The following is a 27,841-nucleotide window of genomic DNA, read 5'->3' on the forward strand; positions in this document are numbered from 1 at the left end:
AAATGTAAACAGGTCAGTTATATAAAAATTCAACCCCTGTACAGTTGTCATGAATGGTGAAATTAGCTAGAGAGCCCAAACTTCTATTTTGTACTAGATGGTAAACGTGTTTATTTCTGCTGAAAAGTTGGGCATTTCAGCATAGCTGTATATGGGGACTGACTTGCTCTTGGAGCCAGCTTCAGGTGGCCGTTAGAGGTACTGCAGTTTTTGGCACTTACAAGTTAGCTTTATTTTTCAGGTTCAGGTCTACAGTGCCTGTGATTGTATACTTGGTCACTTGTTAGTTTTTGTTCCCTACATGCAGCATTTATTTCAGTTTGAATTCCCTGCAAGTTTTTATCCTCTATTTCTACTGTGGTTCATCTCTTCCAGTGAAAATTGGAACTGGCCCCAGAGTCTTAAATGAAAGTTGAAGTACAGCTACAATCACGTAGCTAAAGCATTTTATGTTCTGATGTAAATATTCCAGCAGTGAAACTGTTATATCATTACACTACACTAGGGCACTCTGCGCAGGGCTTTCGATCTGACCTACTGAGCCCACGTGGGGCAATGTGGACTCAGGATTGTGACTGTCACGGCTCTGGGTAAGGGTTAAACCTAAAAAAGCACCAGGTCAAGATCAGGATTAAGAGTTGGATGATGCTCTGCCGTGACTATGGGGTCAAAGTTCAATGATTAGTAGGCACTTGCTAGCCACCATTTAAGCTGATGTGAGTTTTGATGAGAGTCAGATGTACGTCACAGTAAATCCAAAATGATGAGTAGATGCTGTACATTGTAGGGTCTTGTGTCTGTTGGAGATGATGTCATCCAGCACCAGGCTCCCAGGTGAAAGTCTGGGGTTTGTTGGACCCACTCTCCAGCGCTCCCACCAACCCTACAGGGACTTTCCAGCTTTCTTATATTATATTAACCTATAAAACCTGATGCTGGAATCACTGACAAAGCAGCAGTATGTGAGGACTTTGGCTTGAACGGGCTGGTGTTTCTGTTACTCAACCTAAACCACAGAAATAGAATGAGGGTAGTATGGACTTTCCTATTACAAATTAATATAGCAGGATGGTCAGAGCGGTCATTTTATGTGTACCATTGCTATTGCAACCATTATAGTGAGCTAACTTTTGTATTACCTTTAATGTAAATAAATCTGTTAGCAGCAAGTCATAAACTCACTGAGGTGAGGTTTTGCAGCAACAACCAAAGGAGCAGTGGAGTCGTACGTTTTCAAATAAGCAATCTGTCACTTTCAAATATTACAGTAATTGTTATTTTAGTGTTTCTTCGTTGCCATTAATTGCATATTTGCTGGAACATGTAAACTGAAACTGCCTCTGAAGAAGGAGTGGGCACCACTGATAAGTCAACAGCTGATACACAGAGGGACCCCTTAAGGATAAACAACGTGCAGAGCAGCATATTTTCACATTGAATACAGTGAAGTAAGGGTTAATTTTGAGCAAACTAGAGCTGGTGATTGTTGGAACAGTGGACTAACTAACTAGATGACTAACAAGAGAAACCAAGACAGTTTTGGTGAGTTTTATTTTGTTGCTGTCGTGTTTAAATGAAGTGTGTTTTACAATGAGTTAGCTACGCAGTTAAGCTAACATTAGTGTGGGTCTGGTGAAAGAGAAAAACTTGGATTGGTGTATGGTCATAATTTTTCTGTTTAATAGAGAAGAAATGTGTTGTCACTAGAACAACAATTGCCATTTTGTTTTGTACTTGTCAAATGACCACAGCAAACAGTTCAATATCCTGTCTAATCGTTCTACTTCTATGGCCTAAACTCACTCATAAATGTTGTGGACCTGATAACAGAAACACCTGTCAGTATAATGCAAAACAATTCAATAGCTCCACAAACTACAGCCTCAAAAATAAGAAGAGGGTTGAATCGACACATATGTAAAATTGTTAAAACAAACAAAAAAACAACCTGAAAGTAAAGCCTGACCTTCATAGTTCAATGGTGTTCATTATGACTTCAGTTTCTGATAATGACTTTAGTTGTTCTTTTATCTCAGACATGTGTTAGGATGTTACATACCTTTACATGTTTTTGCGGAAACTTCCGCCTTCCTCAGAAGTGTCACTTGGTGGTTGTGACATGTCTTTATCAGCTGATCTGTCAACCAGCTGATATTAGGGAGGCGTGACCTTCCTGTCAGTTTTGACAAGTGACACTTCTGGGGAAGGTGGAGGTTTCCGCCGAAACGTGTCAAGGTATGTAACATCCTAACACATGTCTGAGATAAAACAACAACTAAAGTCATTATAACCTTCATAAACGTAAGATGGATCGCAGGCTTTACTTTTAGCCGTGTGTACCTAATAAACTGGCAGCTGTATTGGAATGTAGTTGGACATGAGCTTTGTTTGGTTGTAATTTCTCCCTATAATTTTACTTAACCTCATAAAGCTAAATGAACAGAACCAGAAAATGTGTGAGAAAATCACCTTGGGTACTTTCCAACCCAAACACACACATCCCATTTTGTTTTAACTTAATGGAGCAACTCCAGATTCTGTATCCTGTTCGAAACCTTTCTTCACTGCTCAGACTGCTTTAGGTTGAGTCCTCTATATTTTACTGTTTTTTGGCAGAATACACACTTCTTATTAGCTGTAAGCTTGTTTAAAGTATCGAAGCCATACCACTGAGGACAATGAAATCCCGTCCTGGGTAATTTTTCTCAGGAATTTGGAGGAGTTTATTTGAGCTGACATTCTACGGTGAAAAACGTACACATGGTGAGCATTTTATAAGCTGATTCCAGCATTTTTGCACTGAATATGTTATTCCTATTACAGCAGTTTATCAGACCAGTTTATGGAGAAAGTGGCATATATTTATTTATTTATTTATTTATTTATTTATTTATTTAATTATCATTCATTTATATATTGTTTCATATAAACAGCTGAATAATCAAATCTGATAATTGTTAATATAGGAAGAAATTTGGTATCAGCACCTTAGTATTTCTTAAGTCCTGGAAACAGCCTTGTTACAAAAAACACTTAAAAAGGAATTCTTTCCAAACTAGATCAGTGTTATCACAGACACTTTATCTGCATCAGAATGTTACTCCAGCTTTTTTATTTCTATTTTTCTTTCTGTCTATCCGTTTTTGTATTTTCCCTGGATTTTCTGTTGATTATGTTTGACTTTCTCTTGGTGGCACACTTCTTTGCCCATTCATTGATGGGTGCCAGAGCTGATCTTATTTACTTTTCTTCTTCTGTTTGTTAAAATAAATCTTTTTTTTTTTTTTTAAGAGCTACTATGGTGTGGATGTTAAGAGAAGGGAAAGAAGTTTTCTTTGTCTGGTTATGAATTGAGTCACACCTCATGCAAATAAAAGAATTGGGCATTATGCGTCAAAATATGTCCTTAAATATTACTTAAATAGCAAAGAGAATGTTCATATGACTTAAACATCTCCTTCTGTCTTTACTCGTAGAGGAAGAGGAAGTGTAAAGAATAGAGAGGTGGCAAAACAAACAGCTCATCAGCAGAGGCCTGCTTATCAGGCTGCTACATGACTGTGTATCACCCACTCGCTGAGTATTGAGCCAGGGAAATGTGGCTCAGCGATCAACCAACCTGCTCCATTGATTAACAGCGTTTTCTCATTTCTGGCCAAGAGATTGGCTTCCCCCAACATGTGTCGTTTGTTTGAGGAGAAACGAGGAGCGGTGCCATGTGTTTGTGTGCTTACGTTACGTGCGTTCCGAGGAGTGGGTACGCTTCCAGCTGAGCCACTCTGCATTTAAAACTAGCAGCCAAATGCTCCTCATATGGAGAGGCGCTCTGAAAAAAGCCTTCTCAGTTTGAACGCAAGTATCTCAGTGTTCGCCTGCTGGGCATGATCTTCCTATTGGCTCAACACTTTGGCCCCTGTTGTACCCTAAAGTAAACCATTTTGTACTCACCCCCACCAAGCATTTATCCCCCCGTCACCCCCTCTCATCACACACACATGCACATATCAGTACACTTATTTTGGATCCCAGTGGGTGTGTGGGCTATTCAAACGTCCTGACTCAGAGATTTAAAATGTCATTTAAAACCCATTCAGTGCTGTTAAGGCTTGCTTTATTTTTCCAGCGTTAGACTACAAGGTCAGTTTGCACCAACAGCTGATGAGCGATCAATAGGAGATTTGAATTTAAAGAGCCGTGGCCCCGGGGGCGGTCAGTCGCCGGTGCATGGTGTTACCACAGGGGGGGCTAAGCCCAGGGGCTCAACAGAGACCTATATCCTTATACAGACCCTCCACCCCCACCTTCCACCCCACATCCCCAAGCTTGGTTAACTCTCAAGACCATGATTAATTCATGGTGGATTACAGTCTGGAGGCAGGGGAGAAAACTAGGATTGCATATGGTCCTAACTGCACATGCAGGGTTTGGGAGATAAAGGTTCCCTCAGATTCATGCCACAATCCCACCGCCTGACTCGTTTCCCTACAAGTATGAATAATTTTTTCATCCTTCCTGCAAAAGATCATGCCTCAGTGTTTGGGTTTGATTATTATTACGGCTATGTTCACCGAAATAAGTTAGGAAAAGTCCCTCCCAACCGTCAGACCGCACCGCGAGAACAGTAAGCTGCAGGGAATAATAATGTAGGAGCAGGCTAATAAAAGCATAACAAGCAGGAGAGCTGCGGTCACGGTGATTTCATCATTGTCCTTCACAGTTGCACAGCTAACTGCTTATGATTAGTCGACGACCTCGAGTAACTGAACACAAGAATCTGAGGCCAGAGTGAAAGTGGTTTGGGAAAGAAGTGGCATCAGCACAAGTTGTGAATTCACTCCCCCTTGTGTCGGCTACAGCAAGCCAGTCTACTAAATGCCTCCGCTGCTGGGAGAAAAGTAAAATCAGCAGAAAAGTTTTTTTTGTTGTTGTTCAAACCCTTGTTCTGTTTGTCTATGAATTGTTCTTCAAGCCATCGGGATCTGGTGCAATGCTGCGGCATGGAAGGGAAAGAGAAAACCCTTTGTTGACAGTTTAAGATTAGCATCGCAAAACGCATGCTTCAAAGCATGATTCGGTAGCATTTCTACAACTCTGCTTCTACACTTTCAGTTGGACTCCTTTTTTCTTTGTCTTTTCATCACTTTCCACAAACTGCCGTTTCAATTTCACTCCATGTTTTTGAATAACACTGATCAGAATTGTTTACCTGTCAGCATGTCTGCAAAGGCCAATTATTTCACACACTGAATGGAAAATTAGACATGTAGACAAAAAGCGTTCATTATGAAATGAGTGACACTGGCCTGATAAGTAGCTTACAGAGAGCTCTGTGATGTACAGCTGCACTGACACCCTGTGATACATAACACACTGTAATGTAAGGGTATACTGTAAGATAGCTGCTCCAAAGAAAATATGTTAAAAATTCATAAGTATATTTTCTAGTTTTATTAGAAACACATTTTTGTCAACATGTTGTATTTATACAGTGAATGGTCTAATATGCACTGGAGGTCACATAAGCTTAGGTTTATTGGAACAATAAAAGACATACCATGAGGGATTGATATTCAAAGAGATGTAGCAGCTACTAGCTGCATATTTGACCATCAATTTTTAATAGTTGGGATTTTTCTCCTTCGAAGACACAAAAATAAAACCTGTCTAAGTATGTTATATTAACAATTTTATGAATGTATTGTCAGCAGACTAAAAAATTAAGAAGTCAATTACTCCTTTTAACACTTACATTTTGTCTCAACACGTTCTGCAGATGATGGTGCAAAGCACTTTAACAGTATTTGTGCTATTTTTTTTTAATTTGGCAAATGTCTACTTATGTTTTTATTGTTTTTTTTATTTTTTATTTTTTTACCTTTTTTGTAAACAACATCTTGTACAAACTAGCACAGTGAACCACAACCCCAGCAAATGTGTTTTTATCTCCATACAATATAAATGAAATCAATACAAAAGTTTGGTTGGTTGCTTGGAACATTTTTATATGGATCGAGAGGTTCTAAAACATCGTTTTCGAGACTTCTGGACTCCTGAATTAAATAGATTACGTAAACAGTTGACTGTTCTAAGTCCCATTTAGAACCCCGGTAGAAGATTTTTAGAAGGTAGACTTCATTTCAACATTTCAAGTTCACTTCCATTTTAAATAAAGGGTTTGCAATCCGTAGAGGGTTTTTACTGTTTGCCTTTTGAAGGCGGCCTTCTTCAGATTTGGTGGAAATTCTGAAACCGTGAAAAGAAAAAAAAAAAAAAAGAAAAGAAACAAATAGTCCTGACAGAGGAAAAATTGTCATTTCCTCAGGCCTTCAGAAACATAGTGTCAAAAAGGTTAAGTGTCAATATGGCAGAGCCTTGAGAGGCCAAGAGGTCTGAGGAGCTTCTGAATAAATACAAGGGACAAGTCTAGTGCCTCGAACATAGTCTGAACGCCGCTCAGCCTTCCTACAGTGCCAGGTCAGCACACGATCAACCCTCTGCCCCTTTATTCTCTCTCTGTAAAGCTATTGAAGTCTTTGACAGTAGCTAATGATGTTTTCGTGTTCGGGACATACTATAGGAGATTTCGAAAGGGTTGTTTTTTACCCCACCGGTGAGTGTTAGGAGGTTTGGTCGCTATGCCGGGCCACTGTTGGGTTGGGGGGTTTGGGGGTGACAGGGTGTCCCAGGGGCCCAAAAAAGGGGGCCAAATGGGTGGCAGTTCAGCAGTCTCGCCCATTCTTTTTTTTTTTTTTTTTTCGTGAGTCCAGTTTTGGATGCAGGGTGGGGTGTGGGGGGGCAAACGTAGCAATAGAAACACCCAAACACAATACTGAAGACAATGTTTTATGCCAGATATGCTTTCCCCACAAAAAAGGTCAACAGATCAAATGGGAAAATAAATAAATAAATATGAAAACACCAAAAAAAAAAAAGATTCAATGGTTGCCCTAACCCTGTCGATATCCATTTCCCTGTACTCAACCCCAGCCCCAAAACACCACCAAACCTCACCACCCTCCGTTACCGAATCTCTCACCAGTAGAGTCCACTCTCAAAAAGCTACCACACAGTGCCCTCGTTCATTTCCGAGGGCGGGTGGGACAGGTGGTTGTTGTATCCGCTGCCGTTCAGTGACAGTGAGGTAAAAGGTGGACTAGGGCCGAACACCTCGGAAGAGATGCTGTGGAGGGGTCCCGGGATGCCGGGCTCTGGGCTGGGAGAGTCCCCCGGGTGGTGGGACATGATATCGGAGAAGCGTTGCACTTCGCTGGAGGGGTGGTGGCCCGGCAGGGGGTGATCCATACCTCCGAGGGGGGTGCCCGTGGGGCCTGAGGAGGGTACGAAGGGGAGATCGACTGGGGTCTGGGCCTGTGACGATGGAGGCCCCTGAGGGAAGAAATCATAGTTCCCTCCTGGGCCGTAGTACTCGCTTTGATAATCTGCAGATCCAAAAGAGAAAAAAAAAATCAACGTTAGCTCTGAGAACAATGTGTATAGAAATAATTCCGGAGACACTGAGGAATTCATTGAATATACATAGCTTGATCTGTATTAGAGAGGGCGAGAGACCCTCGCCGTACTACATTAGTCACAGAGCACGTTACACTTAAATCAAAACTGCAATTGGGTGGGGAGAACAACGTGGCCACAAAATTAATTAAAATGGGGGCCATTTCATCAGCGATTCTACCTACTGAGACTGATCTTTTTTTTTTTCAATTCAGCAGAATAGCATTAGACTTTTTGCTTCAGCAGAAAGGACAAAGGCCCGAGCACAAATGAAATTCTCTGAAAATGATCAGATATTTCAAAGCATTTGAGGGAAGAGTGTGGTATTAAATCACTGGGATGTAAACTAACTTCAAGTAAACTTATTTCACTGATTTCTAAAAGCTCATGGATGGGGCTGCCCAAACTGAATAACATATCACAACTGAATTTGCTTTAAGAAAATAAGAGCCTTATTGCTGAATATCTTAACTGGCCTTATTATTGAGGAAGAGCAGAGAACCACTGCATTGCATTTATGTGTTTAGATATGAAACATTATTTTAATGTGGTGCACTAAATTAAAATTAACATTTTTAAAAGACTTCAGAAAGCTTAAGGTGTATAGGTCATACATGCTTTTCTGTCTTTATAAGGTCATCCAATACCTAAATTAAAGTGCTTTATTTCTTATTCAACAGCTGCTCACTTTGATATAGAAAAGACAGGGCATTGTTTCATTCCAGTTGTGACATAGGAAATAAACAGACAGAGGAAATATTCCTTATTTCCTCTGTCTGTTTATTTCCTACACACAAATAATATATTTTTTTAAATGTGACTGAAACAGACATTTTAACATGACTATGAAAATGCTTCAAAAGAGAGAAAAAAAACACTTTGGAGGACATAATTTTTTTTTCTTAAAAAAAAAAAAATGCAGTTGCACTCATACCTCCGTAGTAGGAGAAGGGCCCGTTGGGGATCAGCTCTCCGGGTTCCAGGCGGTCCACCAGCGTCCTCATCCGCCTCGGGCTCCGGAAAAACGCATGCCTCCGGGCGCCCAGCGCGCTCAGCTGCTTCATGCGCCTCTCTTTGGAACGTCGGTTCTGGAACCAGACCTGGGCACAGACACAAAAACACACACATATGGGTCACCTCGTGTCACTCAGCAAACATGCAATAGGCTTCTGACGCCATTTTGATTGCGCGTCAATATTGTGTGCGGAAGATGGGAGGGGAGTGAGAAATGGAGGTGATGGAAGAAGGCAGACGGCTGAATTTTAGAGGGCAGAAATGTCTGAATAAACATGTAAACAAGCCAACAAGCAAATAAACCTCACTGTGTAAATTCTTACTCATACAAAAGAAAGTGTAATTAGGTGTCATATTTACCTTGGCACCTGCACCGCATTGGTTTCTTATTAGAGTAAATAACCAGGCTGTCTGTGTGTTTTGCGGCGTGCGTGATGAGCCGGTGCGTTAAATCCGCAAGGCTCTGCGGTGGAGAGAACTGCGCCCAATTATCGTTACAGGAGCGAGAGTCACATCTAACCTCCCTAATGATCTTTTAACCCTCCATTTACTCCGACTGAAGGCTGCAGCAGCGGGGGCTTAAAATCTCCAATTAATACTTAATAGGAGGGTTGTTACCAATATATTACCGGGCTCTTGGAGGTTATCATTTCCTAATCTATAGGCCGGCTTCCTTTAATTACGCGCTTCCCTTTCTCTCTCGTGCTCATACATATTAGATACCCCTACTTCACCACTTTTCACTTTATCGCCATTAATCTGCTATGTTTAAGCTTTTTACCTGATCTGCCCCGCAGCCTCATCCACATTATGATAGAAACCTGTTAGTAAACCAAAAGACCTGTTTTCCAATTATTTCCACTTTTTTTTCTTGGAGGAGGTCTGTTATTACTTCTGATGGGTATTAATATTTTGGCTCATGAATGTATAATTTACAATGTCAGTGATTTAGTGCGTCATATAAAATAATGGCTTTAACAAATTTTGGACATTAGCAATAAAAGGGGAAAAAATGAAAATAGTTCCTCATACAAAATCGATAATAATAATAATAATAATAATAATATGATAATAATAATAATAATAATAATAATAATAATAATAATAATAATGTGTTGTCATTTGTCTGTGTTGCTCTTTGTTTAACTTAATATGGCCCTGCTGTAATTCAGATTTCTGAGGAGACAATCTGAAGACCCTTGAAACAGATTTCTGTCTTTCCACTTGGCTGGAAAGACTCACAGCATGGCTAAATGTGGTCGCAAAACGTGATGGCAGCGCTGTGCCAGGACTCCCAGCGGCTCCCAGCGCTCCCAGCAGCCCGGCGCCAGTTGGCGACTTTGCCCCGTCGCCAGCGCCAAGAATCAAAAATACCCATATAAATTACCCGTTTCCAAATCAACCTCGTCCGTTGGCCAATCTCTGGCTTAATGAATTCAATGTGACCGCGCAGTTTGAAGGGAAGAGGCCTCCTTTAAAGAGGGGCGAGGGAGGTGAGGAGAGGGTGGAGGGGGAGTTGATGCTGAGGGGGAGGTGGAGCCTCTCTGATGGGATGAGGCCTGCACGGTCATGGCAGTCTGGCAGCTTGGCAGGGACATTTTTCCATAAAATATAAGCTGTTACATCACACCTTTTAATGGGTGCGTAACACCCTATAAAACAGAAAAGGCGCGAGCCCACCTCCTCAACCTGTGGGTGTCCCCTGAATGTTATTTCCATAATATTTCAGAACCATCAGACAGAATCAGAAGACCCCAATTTTGGTGATTTACCATTGAACCGTATAAATGACTGGGGATGGAGAGCCCTATAATTTTTTGTTGGGTGCCACGTGGACCTTGAGGAACACCCTCATTTATGCGCTTTACGCGTCTTTATTTGGTGGTTAATGAATGAAGTTGTAGTGACATAAGAGGGATAATCCACTCTGGAACTCAGGATCTCGGGGAGTGCTCCAGCTTGGACGCTAAATATCGATGTTCCTTTACCTGGATGACCCTCATGTTGAGGCCGGTCTCCTGGGCCAGCTGCTCCCTGATGTGTCTGGTGGGTTTGGGGGTGGCAGCGAACGCCGCCTTCAGCGTCTCCAGCTGTTTGGCCTTGATGGTGGTCCGCGGGCCGCGCCGCTTCCCGCCGAGGTTCTGGTCGTCATTCTCGTTATTGACCGTCTCTTTGTCGGACAGGGCGGCGATCTCCGTGTCCTTTAGGACCACGTCGTCCTGTAGCGGGTCTTGAGAGTCCGGCGATAAACTGGGGTCGCTGCACGCCGTTACTAAATAAATGACAAATGGAAATGAGAATAAACACAGGAAATACTGCAGTGATAAAGCACAGCGGAAAAGGAACAAAACTATATTTATCACTGTAGACTGTGTCAGCAGTGATGTAGTGGTCAATTAAAGGTGGAGGAACTATGACCTCAAGTCGGTGATGCAAACTACACCAACATTAATAACAAGAAACGATATTTTCTGTGAGGTTCATCTGGCTTTTTAAACGGTGTTTAGCAATTTGACACGATGGTTTTATCTTTATGTGTTGCACCGTTAATATCCAAATAAATATATAAAGACTGGAACCTTCATTTTATAAACAAATAGCTGCTGTGTTTTCCCCTCGACTGTGTTGCTTAGAGACTTAAATACTAAGTAAAAATGAAGAAGAAGAAACGCAATATGCATCCTACATGAAGCAGCATGGAATAAACATTTACGTTGCACGCCCAATAAAAATCGCAATCTTACGTAAATAAAAGGTTGGAACTGAAAATATATATTTGGAAACAAAATAATCAGCAGACAGCGGAGTGTGTTTGTTGTTGAATTCTCAGAATGTGTCTGAGTCCTGGTCATGGAAATGATGAAGCCACTGCGGGGCTGAACACATCACATCCATCACAATTTATCCCGCCTCGCGCGCGCGCACACACACACACACACACACACACACACGCACACACACACACACACACACACACACACACGTACCTGAGAGGAGGTTGGTGTCTTTTACACTGGCGTTGTTTAGGTAATCGTCTTTGCAAACGAATTTATTCTCGTCTATGATGTAAAGCTCCTCTCCGGTGGAGAGCTGCTTATTGCACATCATGCAGGTGAAGCAGTTGAGGTGAAACACTTTGCTCCGGGCCCTCCGGACCAGGTCGTTTGGAGAGATGCCCTGCGAACAGCCGCCACACTTTGTGCCGAACCGTCTGCAGGAGGGAGAGAGGGAAAGGAGATGGCTGTTTGTGTTATTATAGACATCATGAAGTCATTAATATCAACGCGCAGCATTTTTGGTGACCAGGCGGAGTTTCGTGGGACTGAAAGAAACGTATTTAGCATTATATACATTCACATTTTAAAATACTGTTGACCCAGTTCAGCTCGAAGTAACATTGTTGTGGAAAAAAAAAATATAACATAGTCTAGACATCAGATCGCACTTATTTTTAAAACCTTACTTGACCATTTGAAAGCGCATATGCTATGGGCTAAAGTCGAATCATAACCCATGCTTAAACATGGAATATTTTACATGAAAAATAATAATAATAATAATAATAATAATAATAATAATAATAATAATAATAATAATGGTGAAAAGGAGTCTCTATAAACCCAAGATACGCATAACATGAAGAAGAAAAGAAAAGAAAGCTGCTTCACTTTGAGAGCGCATTTCAGGAGGTTTTTGGAGTGCTATTTCCAGATACAGGAATGAACCTTTATGCTCAATCCACATTGACGTTTTGGGTATTATAATAATAATAATAATAATAATAATAATAATAATAATAATAATAATAATAAGTTTCCCCCTTGTTTATACATATTTAAATCAGTATTGTTTGATTGGATTGAGCCTTAGAGCTCAGAGTGTCATCGCCAACGACAGCTCCTCTGGAGCCTGACTGTTGTGCATATGACAATAAATTACCCGAATAATAATAATAATAATAATAATAATAATAATAATAATAATAATAATAATAATAATACATTAATACGTATAGTTATGTTTTCATTGTGTGCGCAGCTTAAATCTATAGGCTACATGAGCACAAGTTGGGAAAATGACGCTCTAAATAATTTTAAGAAAAATGATGTGCTTAAGCTAAATGGTTTTATTTTTTTTTTTAAATTTTTTTATTACTCTAGAAATAATAACATGATTTTCTTCTACCAGAGGCCGCTGTACAACTGTGCAGAAGTGAGTAGATTTATTGAATTTATTAAATATTTTACCCCCACATTTCTGACCTTTTTTGTGTTTTATATATATGTATATATCTGTACACAGGCTCAGTTAATCAGTTAATACTACAAGACAGCAGGCAGGCTGCTTGCTTTGGAATAATAAATTATAGCCCTGCCATTGACTTCACCGTTAAACAATGTGTATTGAGTGGTGTGCACTGCTTGTTGACTGCACGTCTGTGATTGCATTGTCTGCGGACTTGATCTTTTCAACTAGTTTACTATTCAAATCCACTTATCACGTCCTCCTCAGTCGGACTGAGCAAACACACCGGGGCAGCGGCTCCTCTGGCCGGGGTTTGATCCTGTGCGCTCCCCCGGCTGCCTGCGCGCTGTAAAAAAACACACCCCAAGTGTGATTTCCTCGATTTCCTAACAAACCACCCCCCTCCCTCTCTCTCCCCGCTGAGAGCGAGTGCACACACGCTTAATGTTTCTGGCCCTCTTTTGTTGTTGTTTTGCATAAGAATCCAAATTAACAAGCTTTTAATTACTCGCTCCTAATCAAAGCTTATCGCCTCCGAGTCCTCCTTCACGCCCACAGGCACGGACAGGTCGCTTTATCCATTTATTTGGAGAATAAATAAATACAGCAGAAACTCTGTGTTCGCTGCAAATGCTTGCAATCATGTGTGTTCAGTCAGCAGATGTGTTAAGTTTAAATATATATATACATGTATATATTTAATTTATTCTATTTAACTATTTGTCTGAAGAAGCATGAGAGGCAGAGTTTTTAATAAGTACTTGTTTAGTCAGTGGTATTTCAATAGTATACCTCATTAAAAAGTTGTAAATCATATGGAGGACACAAACATTTGGTCTGCTCTTAATGTGCACAAGACTACAAATTATTATATCATACGTTTTAATAAATGTAATGTTTGGCCCAATTGTTTTCCTTTTTATTTTATGATGTGCCATCACAATCTCTGCTCCTATTTTACGCTCCTATTTAAATGTCTGTAGGCTACATAATTTCCTAAATGCACATGTGCCTGTTTACCTGCTGCTGCTGCTACAGTCCACCTCCTGACATAAACTCACACACATTAATAAACAAAAACACTGCTGAGTTTTTCTGTCACCTTCCCCGTGCTTACCTAAAGAAATCATTTTTGCAGTACAGTCTCCCCTCTCGAGAAAAACATTTCTCTGTCAAGTTACATTTGCACTCGCAGCACTGCACGCACTTGACGTGCCAGGCTCTATCCAGCACGTTGAGCAGAAAGCGGTCCAGAATAGGCCTCTCGCAGCCGGCGCAGTGGACCATGGCTTTGGCTGGGCTACAACCCCACAAATGAAGCGCACACACACAAACAAAATCAACAGCACAGGCCGAGCATTGACCGAGAATCTGCTTTCTCCTTCCTTGATTCGCCTGGAGCTCCCGGGTCAATGTGCGCGGAGAAGCCAGTCGATCAGGTGTCACCACAGTTTTCTCCCTGCATGCGTAAAAAGGCTCAGCGTCCAAAAAGAAAAACAGACAGGATGGCGACGCGTCCTCTCTCTCAGGTGAAAAAACCAAAAGGTAAAGAAAATAATCAGTCCTTTATTGGATCCGGGGCAAAACACACAATTCAACCGAAATGTAGATTTCAACACAGGAAGCTGCAGATCGGCTCAGGTGAGAAGACTGGAGCCAGTTTGGTTGTCCCGGCGCTCTTGGAAGTGACGCATCGGTGAGAGGAGCGTCGTGTGCCAGTCAGTGCTGGAAGAGGCGTCTAATAAAACGCTTTTAGGGCAGAGCTGTCACACAACAAGACACGCACGCCTATAAATAATTCAGTGTACTTTGACATGGCAGCGTATCCACTGTGCACAACCCGGCAGGAAACAAAATCACACACCCAAAAGGTTTTTTCAAAAGAGTGTTTTCCCCTCTCGCTCAGTCCGATGATCCTGGACGTTCAGCTTGTGGCGGCGGGGGATGCTGCGATGCGCTTTCGGCTCCGGTAGTAGTCAGTGTGTATGCTGGGATGCCCTCAGTCTCCAGTACCGTGTGTATGCTGGGATGCGCTGGGTCTCCAGTAAACTGTCTTGCTCCTAAAGCTCCAACCCAGCCTTATTCCCAGCCTCCTGACGTCAGGCCGCGGCCGGACCAATCAGCGTCGCGCCATGCCAGCAACCATCAAGCCGCCCCATCATAACCCAGCGAGGGCTCTGCCTGCTATTTATGCCACACACTCAAGACACCAATTGTCAAGAATTTCCCTGCAAACTGTCATATGTTAGTGAATGTGTTTGGAGGAAGCAGCCGCGGCGGAGGGCGAGCAGCGCGGAGGGAGAGAAGCCACTTTTCAGCTGCTGAGCAAATTGTCTTCTGGGCATGAGGGGGGCATGAAGAAGGAATCTGAGCAGGTAGATAATCTCAGTGGCGTCTTCAGGATAAAGAAGCTGGAGGCGCATATTGCATGGCGCGCGCCCCGTTTATTCATGTAAAGTTACCTTGCGCCAGTACGCACAAGTCGGGCATGTTTGTTTTGTTATTTGAAAATAACTGGAGGCTTTTTTTAAATCAATAAACCAGCTGTCCGTTGATATATAGCCTATATATAGGGAGAGAATCTTAACTGCCTGCTTTGCACTTGAACGCATCATCCATAGGGCTAAATGTTTGATTACGCAGCACAAAGCTGTCGAACATCTCTGCCAAGATCTGATTTAGCTGATGACCGGGTTCTGGAAATATGATGTTGTCGTTTTTCGCTTTTCCCAGTGTCGTGCAACATTGCAGAATGGCATGTGCTAATTTACATTATATGTTTTTGTGCGCACAGCACACTAAAAGCAGTTGTCTCTTCGGTGTGATGGAGAGGAAGCTTGGTAGTGAAAGACAGAAAGGCTCCAAAGTTGATGCTGGTGCAGCTCGGCGAGTCAGGAGCAATCCAGTCCAAGTCCACCTTAAGTAAATAACACCATGAGCTCAACAGCCTGTTGGATTATTAGTCATTTTCCATCAATGAGCACCATCAAGTATTTTGTGTTGATGATTTACAGGCCTGCACTGCTGAACTCTTTTTTCTCTCAGTGAACATTGTCTAGACTGGAGAGAAAAAGTTTACATGCTTGTCGAACAAATTCGTTTCGTTCTACTATCTAATCAAGATTTGCATTCGCCAGGAAAATAGTTTGTTTAATCTCTGAAACGTTTGTTTACACAAGATTGTGGCTTGTAAACATAATAATTTATTAAATGTAATTACACTTAAAAAATATCGTATTTGTCTTTACCGTACAAATAAACAGAATTTTAATTTGCACGTCTTAAAATGGAGCCAATAGCTGCGCACTTAAGCAGAAAAGACGATCCCAAGATCACCCATGTATCTCTACCAATATCCCGCCAGCATCCCCTTGCATATGGGCCGCTTCTCATGCAAAACGCCCGTCCGTCCCCGTCCAGCTGCCTCCCGGCGTCTGGGGAGCGCCCCTTCAACAGGACATGTGTTAGTGGCTTTAGGGGAAAAGGAGAGATAAGGCTTCAAAACGCATGGACTCCATCTCGTTTTTGTTTTACCACCTCTTAAGCCCGACAGTCTCCTCTCCCTCTCCTCAAGTGTTCTTCTTTTTCCTCCCATTTCCCCAACTTTTCTGTTTGTGAGCGGTGCGTCTGAGCGCATTCTGCTGAGCATCTGGTTATGTTTCCATCAGAGAGATAGGCAGAGAGGGGTCATTGAGCACCATGACAACTGGGCGGTCCATAGTTCTACATAGAGGGGGGCAATAAGCAGTGGAAATGTCGCGTTTCTGTCGGACTACAAACTCACTTTCCCCTTTTTTCGAATGTAAAGACTAAACCCAGAAAGCCTGCAGTCTGCAGGCCTGACTCTCTCCACCACCACACAAACTTGTAAATGCAGCATGTAAACAACAAAAGTTGTTGTTATTTCCATGTGTAGAAGATGCCTTGATAGTCTGTCAGTGGGGATAATCTCTGCCTGATTTAGAATAAGCCAGAGAGAGAAGAAAAAAGCCAGCTCACAGAGGCAGATTAATCCACGAATAGAAGGAAATCAAAATATAGGCTATAAGCTTAAAAATATCTCAACTCCCCTCCAGGCAAAGACACTATTAAATGCAAAAATGGTTTTAACCTTACCACTGTAATCCCTCACTAGCAATAGATTATATTCTCACTCATATTTTTATTCTGATGCAGGCAGAAGTTGTAAATTGGAATTTGTGGCGCAGCGTCTGCGCTCAAGTTGAGGAAAACAAAACTTTTTATTTTTTCTTTTTGTGGTGAATCTCAGGATGGGTGGATTAAGACTGGATGGCGCGTGGTTTCCCGGCAGACCTGTGAAGAAAATGAAACTCAGAGCGTTACAGTAATAGTTGGAAATGTAAATCTATCTCTGAAATGTGTCTTTTATTGGTGCCCACTAAGAGGAATTTTATTTTATTTCACATTTAAAATTTTACGCATTTCTTTTACTTCCTCCAAAATCTAATTGTGGACAGTACAGGCCATGCATCCACAGGCAAGAAAAGGGATATTCTTGTATCAGGGCCATAGTGTTGTAAAGCAGCCCAGGAGATTTGGGGTTTATGAAGTGCAGACAAGTGAACTGGTACACTGCGAGATAATTAATCTGAGATAATGAATGAGGCTGTGAAGATGCATGCAATCATTAATTCTAATCATGACACGTTTATTTGTCTCCCGTCTCTCCTCCAGGCTCAGTTAAGAGACACAATGTCACCACAACAATGTATGAGGGCCACGGCTAAAGGAAGGAGAGGACTTTGGAATAAAGACTGAATCGAGCAGGTGATTGGATGGGCTGGGCAAAACATTTTAATATTTATGTATAAAAGAGATGCTAAAAGCTATTTCTTCTTCTACGTGTAGTTTCCCGGGGTGGCCAGGCTGTTAAAGCCGGGCTGTGTGACATTACAGCCGGGCCAGTGAGGCCGGGCAGGCTGCCGGGGGACACACCGTGACTCCGGTAATACAGAGAGAAATATCACCCCCGACTGGAGCTTTGATCAACTGAGTGTACCGGGGAGGAGGAGGAAGTGGAGGGTGGGGTACCGGTCCGCTGCTCTGCTCTGCTGTTTGCAGTCTCTCTCTGCAGGATTTTTTTTCTCCTTTTACAAAGGAATATTGCAAACAGGCGCTGATATTCATAATTCATACTAAGACGCATTGATCATTCTGGCTTGTGAATGCGTTTATTTTCGGAATAAACAGTCCAATTTCTGTGAAACTGGCTCAGTTAATATCATTTGTATAATTTTTCATCTCTATTCCTATAAAACTTAACACGTGGAATAGGGGAAATTATTCGAAGGTGCAGCTGTGGCAAAATGTGCGTGTTTTGAAAGAAAGGAAGAAAATTAAAAGCTCATGAGAAAAAAAAAAGATTCCATTTTATTCACTGCACTCACTGTAGGTCGCTTTGTACAAAAGTGTGCCTCATGTAGGCTCCATAATGTAACATCATTTACACGGAAATCAGAAGATTCTTTAAGACGAAAAACGTATAAACATAGGCCACAATTATTTCTTTCTCTGAAAAAACACTATTTTTCTCCTTTCTTTTGCCAAAAACGAAAAGTAGCATCAGAATGTATCCGCGTTATTTTTAAGTGGTAAAAATAAACTGTAAATGTAGTAATTTTAGTAACACGTCCATCCACAGAAAGCGGGTTTAACAATGCGTAAAGTGTGCTTTCCACTCAAATTGATCACATATGTCAGCTATTTTCTTGGCTGTGCAAACAGCATGAAAAGCGCGCACATCTGACGCAAAGTTAACCATCACATCCATACAGTGAGTTTGTAGAGGAGATGTTGGAGGAGGAGGGGGAGGTGGGGTGGGGGCAGTTTCCCTGCCCTGACCATCCTGTCAATCATTCTTCACAGTATTATCACGCACTCCCAGGACCGAAATCCGACCCTCCCTCCTTCTTCTGTCCATCCATCCATCCATCCACCCATGACTCCGTCCATCCATCCTGGCGCGCGGAGCTCACACAGCAAAGGCCCTATAGTCCGTAATGGTGTAACCCACATGGCTGGGGGAGGGCTGTGGCAAAGCTAACGCAAAAGGACGCACAGTTCCATGATCGACTGACTGAGCTGTTTCCTCCTCTTCCTCCTCCCTCGACCTCCTCCTGTAGTTCAGCAGCCAAACATATGCCGATGAGAACTCATCGTGGATTATTGAGCCAACACCAACTCTACGCAAACATTTTCCAGACTTTCCAACTCCGGTCCCGTCCTGTGCTGAGAGAAATCCAATGGGATTTATAGATCATCTCCCTACAGCTGTCTCTTCTCAGCCAGTCAACCCCCAACACACACACACACACACACACACACACACACACACACACATTAGCCAATATTCAGAGGCTGATGATCCGACCTCCACAACCATCTACAGCTTCAGCCACCACTGACTTCACTGTCTGTTCGTTTTCCCAAGCAGATCATATGAGGAAGAGAATTTGGGGCTTTGGGGGTCCAGGAAAATAACCCTGCACGAGACTCCGAGGTCACCCAGAAACGAGGCCACCACCATCATCACAGCACCGCAACCACCACCAGGGTCCCGCTCGCTCCTCTAGGGGGCGAATTCAATCCGAATACAGAGAGGGTTTAGCCAATGATGCTATTAGCACTATTACTATTACATTATTATGTCCTCAGTTCCAAGTTACTGCTGGCGTTATGTGGGAATAAAGCTTTAGAACAGGCAGTCAGCGCACATTACACACACACACACACACACACACACACACACACACACACACACTCACATATGTATATATGTGTATATATATATATATATATATACATACATACATTCTATGTACGTGTTTTCTCTTTGTTTTTGTGTTAGAAAAGTCATTTGGAACCCTTTAAAAATAATATCCACAGCTCAAAACGCAGCACAGGTCAGGAGATTCCATCGTTAAACCAATAGAGCAAATTCCAAAAATCATTTTTTACGAGGTTGAGAACACTAACGGGCTGATGGAGGCGGGTACTCTCAATAAAAACCTTCTAAAAACCTTCACCTTCACTGTGAATCCAAACTAAAAACAGAGTCAGTGAGAAACGCACATACATAAAGGCGCTGGGAAGCAGTTCCCCTAGTCCAGATTAATGGTTCTCCGCGCTTATTCTGCAGTCAGGGTGAAAGGGCTAGGATCACTAATGATTATAATATAATGTGTGGCGATAACCACTCCCTTTGAGATATTATCGCCCGATGGCCAATACTCTGGGGACGGGCTGCATGGCTGCAGAGCGGCAGATAGCTGCTGCTGCTGCTGCTGCCGTCACCGCAGCCGATTTCAGCGCTCTGGAAAAAAAAGCCCGCAAGCATTGAGAGAGGGAGAGCTGGCCGCTGCTGATACCTGCATTAAAATAGAGCAGATCGGCCCATGGATGCTACTTAAACACTCAACTGCTGTTTTTATTTATTTATTTTTTATTAACGATGAGATGACGAGTTTATTTTTTTAAATGGTTAAAATATCAGTGCGTGTTTAGTCAGGAACATCCTACCAATAATTTTCTCTTCAAAGTGGTACAGCCAACCGCCACATTGTGATTGAATTACTACTTGGAATATTTAGTGCTTTCTAAACCGACTTTTTACAGCACTAAAGAGGCCCTGTGGAAAACCTTATTGAGCTTTTTTAATCCCAGAAGAAAATGGCCTTAAAAGTTTTGGTTAGAGTAGGTGGATACAAAACCTACATTATAACAGAAACATGTTTATTTGTAAAATAAAATAAGAATAATCAAATAATGTGATTCTTAAAATCTGATTTAATGCGGCTAAATGTCAAATTCTGCTCTGTCATGGACCATTTTTGTAACGATCCAAGTGCTGCAGGACTGAATGGCCTCATATGATGTGTGCTCTTTGGTGTATGAATTTATTCATATTCTATGAATAGAAACAAAGGTAGAAAAAAAGCTTTTTATGATGTGAAAATCAAAGAATTGAAGCTACAGTGTGCCTGATCTAAAAGTATTTCCGTTGCATCAGTTTCTGCAGCTTTACTATTTTTTGTACATACGCATATATTGGATTTTAACTGTTGGAGGAGCTAGAACTGAAAAAAACGCGGCCTACCTTTATTTTACAATGTCTAGATATCATCAGAATTAAACCTCTTGCAAATGCATCTCCAGTTTTAGGCCTGTACAATCAGCAAAACCAAGCGACAGTCACGGTTCTGTGTTAAAATCTTCCTCATCCAAAGGGTGACTGACAGTAAATATTGTGGAATCACAGATGACCATGTGAACCTGGAAATGTTCTCACATTACATAGAAAAGAAAATGAAACAAGAAGCCAAAGGAGTCAAATCATTCCTGAATGTGAACGCGCACAACTTTTCCAGAACCGATTAGTCTGATAATCCTTGCATAATTATTGGCATTCACTGATCGATAACCAACAACGCAGTCCTCAACAACATCTGAGTAAAAAAAAAAAAAGCTGTGAGAGGAGGAGGAGGAGGAGGAGGAGGAGGAGGGGGGGGGGAAGAAGAAGTGGAGTGAGTGATGTTGCTGTGCTGGACGCACCGCGGCCAATCCCGTACCATCCATCTTCATTGGAGCTCTGTGTGCGCAAAAAGCAAAGGCGCGCATAAGGTAAAGCCCGCATCAAAGCCGCGGCTTTATTTTTATATCCAATAGATCAGCAGGCAGACAAAGCTTTATTTTCGCCAGGAGAGAGATATTTTACCTCTGCCTTACGGTTTTATGTTGGAGAGGTGTCAGCCGGGGGAAATGGATGGCTAATGCATAGGCAAAGCGCTGCTCTCCTCGGCATGCACGTCAGAGAGGGGCTGCAGGGAAGAGCAGGGGGGATTTAGGGCCCCTGGGGGCCCAACACGGGGGACTGAACGCTTGGGGGGGTAGAAGCATCCGCCCTCCACTCACACTGTAGCTCATAACACAGTCGAACACAGAAGCACATATCAGTTTAAGCAATGCATGAGTTTTCCAGTGTTTGCTTTGTGTTATTAATCCAGGGCCGGTCACAGGTTTTATAGGGGCAAAGCAGAGCCTTCAAATCCCCCTACCCCACACCCCACCCCAACACACAAACAAAAAGAAACAACATACATATAATACATAATAAATTATACATTTCATTCAGTTTTAAAATTACTCACGTCATACAAACATGTAAAACAACAACCTATTCATACAAATATCAATAAATGTAATCATTTATGAGTTTTCCACTAATGACGACAACTCCATAAATCTCATGTTATCACTTTGTCAAGCTCAGGAAGAAAAAAAAGATGCACATAAACACAGTGAAAGACAAACACCTCAGTGAGATCAATACATGTATTTTCATCCAAAGTCCTATTATATTATTAAAGGGAAAATTAGTGACATCAGGAATGTGATTAGAATTTTCAACTACTGTCAAGATCAAGAAAGAGCTTTCACGCTCTACTAAATTAATCTGGTCAAATACACACAACAGTTACAAAAAATAAGTTCATTATATGAACAAACTTCAAATTTATGACAAAAGAGACAGAGCATATTTGTTATTTTCTCTTGTAGGACAGCCAAAATTTTATTAAGCAGCCAAGTGGTTTGCTTTATGCAAGGGGCCGGCTATTAATTCAGCTCAGATCACAATTAAAATCAGCCTGACATCATGCCATGATATGACATTAATTTATTCAGTCATTTAAATATAGTTTTTCCAAATCAAGTATTCATTTAAGGATATAATGTATCCAACATTTCCTTTGGATAAAAGCATGTGGAGGCTTCACGATGCCTTATATGATGCGTAACATGGAAGATTTTCAGTAGTCCAGGTCAGAGGCTTTGCTGTGCCAACATTTACATTGCATTTATTACTGCAAATAATCACATTTAAAGATACTGAATAGCCTTACAAAATGTGAACGCTATCATACAAACAAATCTGTGGAAATCAGCCTTGAAATCTTCACATTAGCTGAATCTACTCCGGAGCCCTCTAACACATCCCCATACAGAACTATTAGCTAGTTGTTAAAATCTTATGCACTGCTCACTCCCTGACGTGAATGCAGATTTCTCACCGTGTGCTGCAAAGAGTTAACGAGATTTACAATGCCGCTCAAAACACAGAGCTTCCCTGTCATATTTCCCCCTCATGCTAAATAGAAATCTTAAGAAGTAATTGGAATTTACTGCATACCTGAATAACTGCATATAAATAAGCACACATTTCATCGGGGGGTTCACTGACACTGTTTGGTCGCATAAAAACTGCTGCATACATTATAATACACAGCAAATAATCTTATTTTGCTGGAGCCTTTGCTACATGCTTGGGATTCCGTCCAAATTACCGAGGATTCAAACAAGCGTTTTCAATTTATTAAACCTATATGGGCAACATTTCATTTTAATGGGACAATTTATTTCTGGGAAGGGATTATCAGGGGTTGGTTGAAACCATGGCAGTGTGTAAATCTGACAGTGTTCATCTCATTTAAAGGCAGCCAGCCCTCCTCTGCCCAGGCCTGTTTCAGTGGACAGAGGAGGGGGGGGGGGGATTCAGGTGCCTCTCAAGGCCTCGACCCCCTGTCCTCATCCTGTGGCTGAAAAGCAAAACTAGCTCATTGACTTTGGCCATGTCTCCCAGACAAATTCCTCAATTCTCAACACCTTTATGAGTCTGCATGCGCTTACTGAATTTGGTGGAGGAGGACACAAATCCTCCGGATGGGATTGGCAGTCATGCCCCCAGTCTCTCGGCCCGACACGCTCGGGATGTAAAGTGGTCGTCGACGGCGCGACCCCCCGGTCGAGAGGGCTCAGCGGATTTGGAGATAATGACATTGCCGCCTCTATTAAGATTCACATTAACCATTTCACCACACGACCCCATTTCCCTTTGTCCTAGCCCCTGTGTCAAAAGCCTCGCAGTCTTACCGTGCCTGTGGTAATATTCAAAGCTGGCCAAACAACCTGCATGTGCACAACCTCTATTCCTGGGAAGGACAAAAGAGAGCCTGTCTATATGCAAAGAATACAGAGGAAATATTTCCCACTTGTTGAAAGCAAACCCCCTTAACATTCATGGAACAAACTATTTGGCTGCAAATAGATCCCCTCTGCCTGTATCTGACATTTTCCATGTTGGAATACACACCCGCTCTCAGAAATATCTTTTCTTTTTCACTGACTGAAATACACCTCCACCAAGTGACCTCTCTTTCTCTCTCTCTCTTTCTCTCTCTCTCTCTCTCTCTCTCTGACACACTCATACCAACCCCTGTTGCCTCCCCTGCTGGCTCCCAGAGCTGTGACTGTGGGAGGGAGGCCAAATTGTTTGTCTCTCCCTGTGTCAAGGCTCTGCAGCGGGGATGAGACCATGAGGACAACTGCTCCCTGTCTGGCTTCTGGCTGATGGCTCCATCAGGGTAGAGCAACAGGGAGTCTGATGCTGGATGAGGTTGAATGTATGTGTGTGTGTGTGAGTGTTATGCGTTCAAGAGGAGATGGGGTGATCTTTCCAGGAGTCAAGAGGGTTGCTGTGTGTGACCGAGGACAGCAGTTAGAGCGAAGCCTTAAAAGTGATTGTTGGAAAGCAAAGTGCAATATCACTCAATCGTTAGCAGCAAAGATAGAAACAAAATGTCAAAATACACTGTATTTACACTGCATATAAACTGTATATACACATGCATAAAATGGGGACAAACTACCAAGCAAAGAACTCAGAAACTTCCTTTCCAAGAAATCTGGCACATCCAGTAAATATCACAAGGACACTATGTAATGTTCTTGATGTATGTGCAAATAATTCTCTTAGTCCATCTGTATATGACAAAAAGCCACTTTTGCATGCTGTCTCCAATAGTCAATGTTAACCTGTAAACCCTCTAATCTTAACCAGGTCATGCACTTTGAAAGGCAATGACAAGGACTTACTATTTGGTTAATGTTAGTGGAAGATGGTGGTTTTGGTAAAAAAAAAAAAAAAAAAATTCTCAACTTAACTGAGTGCTTTCAGTTGCCTAAAAATAATTACAACAACAAAGACGTAGTTCAAGATAGTGGGAAATATGCTTATTTGACTTATTTCCAAAGTTGGCACAATATCTACAACATTGTGTGTGAAAGGACGGGGTTAGCCTAACTTAGCATTAAGACGTAACCCAGAAGGGAAAGCTAGCCTGACTCTGTCCAAAGTTCAAAAATAGATCAACATGTTTAAAACTCATTTACAAATTAAACATAGATTGTTCCTTGTTTATTTAATCCATGCCAAACATACACTGTGTAATTTTAGGGGGATTTAAGAGCTGGAAATATTTCTTGACAAACAACAGCCTTCGCAGAATCTCCGGCTATGGTGTACATTGCCAGATACAGTCAGTGATGAAAGCTCTGATGGCATATGATGCCAAAACATCATAGCTAGTTCTAACTTACATACCTTTTGTGTATTTCATCCTTCTTTTGCAGGTTGTCCTTTCTCATTGCCGTGGTTTCAATGCACCTAATGTTGTGTTGAAGACTGTTTCCCTATTGCTATGAATTTCCCTCTCCCTTAACCTGAGCCAAACTTTATTCCCAAGTCCAAACACCAAGGGGGTGCTACGCATTAACAGGAGAGAAATATTATTCGACAAGGGAACAGGCTCTGAAACAACAGTGGTACCACTCTAATAGGTCGCCGTATTTGGTTTGCAATGACTCCCAGTCTGTTCTCTGCCATCCTGACTGCCTTATACAGTACTCATGTATTACTTTCTGTAACAGTTCCACCTCTTTGTTGATCCAAACAAAGACAGCTTTATTTTTATATGTTTGCCATCTCTGTAGTATTTTCTGTAACCAAGCAATCAGAGTAGCCAGTCTACTTCCTTTTTATATCAGTATGTGCATGATGTGAATGGTCACGTGACGTGTTTTCAGGCGTGTTAGTATGGACAGAGACTAATCTTTGCTTTTGCTAATGTTTTTTTTTAGGTTATAAAATGAAAACCTATTAGTATGTATGTAGCCTGAAACATATAGAAAGTGCATTATTGACCAGGCTGTGAGCAAAAGTTCAGTCAGGAAGACAATACTTTTCTGGCTTATGCTGTGACTTTATTTCTCACCCTGCCATTCACTTGTTGCACACATGCTTACTCACAATCTCTGGCTGTCATTGACCGGGGATGTCAATTGAGTCATCAGTTGTTTTCAAGTGATTCACAAATAACAAATAGCACAGCGACACATCTCCTTCGTTAACTTTGCTTCTCATTTCGGTTCATTTTAGTTCTTTCATGCTGCTGCTGTGCACACCCTCCACCTCCCCATCACTGCCTAGTCTTCTCAGATTCACCTGCCTCATCCGTCTCATCATCCATCAGCCTCAGAGTCAGCAGCCACCACCTCCACCTCCACCAGTGTCTGGACTCCATGGGGGGATTTATCTCGCTGCCACTCAGATGTACCTCAGTCACAAAAAACTCTCCCTCTGGCGTGCAAGTGCAAAAGGCTTCTGTTTAATCTTAATCTGCACAATTCATCTTTTAATCTGTACACTCATATTCTGTATTAAATATTATCCTTACTTCACTCTTCTGTCTCTCCTGATTGAACCGGCATTTGCTCTGCATTTCTAAAGAGCATTGCATGCAGTGCTTTATTGGAGAGAATTTAGTCATATTCCATCCCTGTCCATGCATTTCGCTGAACTCTCTCTCTTCACATCATTTTCTGATTCTTGTCTTGTGATAATGTGGATGAGGTAGTTATGCTGCTGCATGGAGAACCCTCCTCCTCTCCTGACTTGCAATGCCTGCAGATGAGTTGAAAGGGTGAGGAGGTCGCAACCTTCCTGGGGGATGTTTTACGATGACACGGCCGGGAAGGTCTGATTTGTCTCCACTGGAGCGTGCTGCTGGTGTCTTCACACCCAGCCAGCGAGAGAGAGAGAGGGAGAGAGAGAGAGAGAAACAGAGAGAGAGAGAAACAGAGAGAGAGAGTGCGAGAGAGAGAGAGTGCACAGAGGAAGAGTGTCTGTGATAGTTGAGGGGGTGGGGGGTGTTTGTTGGAGGTTGGACATCACAAGGTGGAGGAGGGTGGGCTGTAAATTAGCCGGCTTGGCAGACTGATGGTCAGCAGCAACAGCACCCACCTTGACCCCCGCTTAGGACGTCCAGCTGAGCCCCGAGGGAGGACGAGGAAGAGGAGGTGGAGGAAGATGAGCTATTGGAGATCAGATGTGACTATGCAGACTCACTTCTATCTCTATGTAGTAGGCTAAACACAGATTCTGGTCACTGCCCACTCATTCAAGTTACAGTCGCAGTTACCATTTCAACAAACCTTTGGCTTTTTTATCACATTAATGCTGGTTAATAGTGTTTATCCAAATGACATACAGCTTTCCCCATTTTGTTAAGTACCTTTAGGGTTATGAGTCGTCTTATCCCACTCTGTCCGCCTGCATCATACAGTAAATATCATCGCAGTGATATTGACGCTATGATGTTAACTCTGACTAAACTATTCAAACCAAAGACAGGATATTTTTCAAGTGGAAATATTGTAAATTTCCTGAGCATCAATTTATATACATTTCCCAAACTTTTTAAAGTGTTTGAAGCTGTAAGTTCTCCAGGTCAGTCAAGTTTTAGTGGTTAAGCTGCCAGTAGCTGTTAGAATAGAATGGAATGCCTTTCTTTTCATTGCACCTTGTACAACTATATTTGCGGTGCACCTTCTAAAAGCGTTACATCCACACATGCATGCATGCATGCTCACACCCACAACCCCGCATGCAATACAGATAAATAATAACAGTAAAAAAAGAAATAATACAAAGAAGTGCCATATCAGAATCTACGATTTGTATGTAATTGTAATTTATCATCATTGGTGATTACTGTTATTTTCTTGTGCTGATTCTAAAATTCAATTAAACCACTGTTATGTCAAAAAAAATACATATGAAATGATTATACAGCATTCAAGTCTTGTTGGGAAAGATTCTGAAATTGCTCTCAAAACCCACACCCCATGTGTTACTTTGTATGTTGAGAACTAAGACCAC

The 27,841-nt window shown here is 42.0% G+C and overlaps 1 protein-coding gene and 1 long non-coding RNA gene across 2 annotated transcripts; one reads left to right on the top strand and one right to left on the bottom strand.

Annotated features, from left to right (window-relative positions):
• Positions 1 to 5,512: 5,512 nt before the first annotated feature.
• Positions 5,513 to 14,799, bottom strand: lhx1a (LIM homeobox 1a). Its single transcript, XM_049575562.1, has 5 exons — positions 13,886 to 14,799; positions 11,511 to 11,734; positions 10,512 to 10,795; positions 8,444 to 8,609; positions 5,513 to 7,439 (listed from the first exon to the last, which is right to left on the bottom strand). The coding sequence occupies exons 1-5, from the start codon at positions 14,053 to 14,055 to the stop codon at positions 7,060 to 7,062; spliced, it is 1,224 nt and encodes a 407-aa protein (XP_049431519.1). The 5' UTR covers positions 14,056 to 14,799; the 3' UTR covers positions 5,513 to 7,059.
• Positions 14,800 to 14,968: 169 nt separating this feature from the next.
• LOC125888304 (uncharacterized) lies at positions 14,969 to 17,898 on the top strand. The gene is made up of 3 exons (XR_007449315.1): positions 14,969 to 15,143; positions 17,464 to 17,556; positions 17,638 to 17,898. It is a non-coding gene; the product is annotated as an uncharacterized LOC125888304 (long non-coding RNA).
• The last annotated feature ends 9,943 nt before the right edge of the window (positions 17,899 to 27,841 follow it).

The sequence above is a fragment of the Epinephelus fuscoguttatus genome, linkage group LG5 (genome assembly GCF_011397635.1).
Source record: "Epinephelus fuscoguttatus linkage group LG5, E.fuscoguttatus.final_Chr_v1".
In the NCBI taxonomy this organism is placed as follows: Eukaryota; Metazoa; Chordata; class Actinopteri; order Perciformes; family Serranidae; genus Epinephelus; species Epinephelus fuscoguttatus.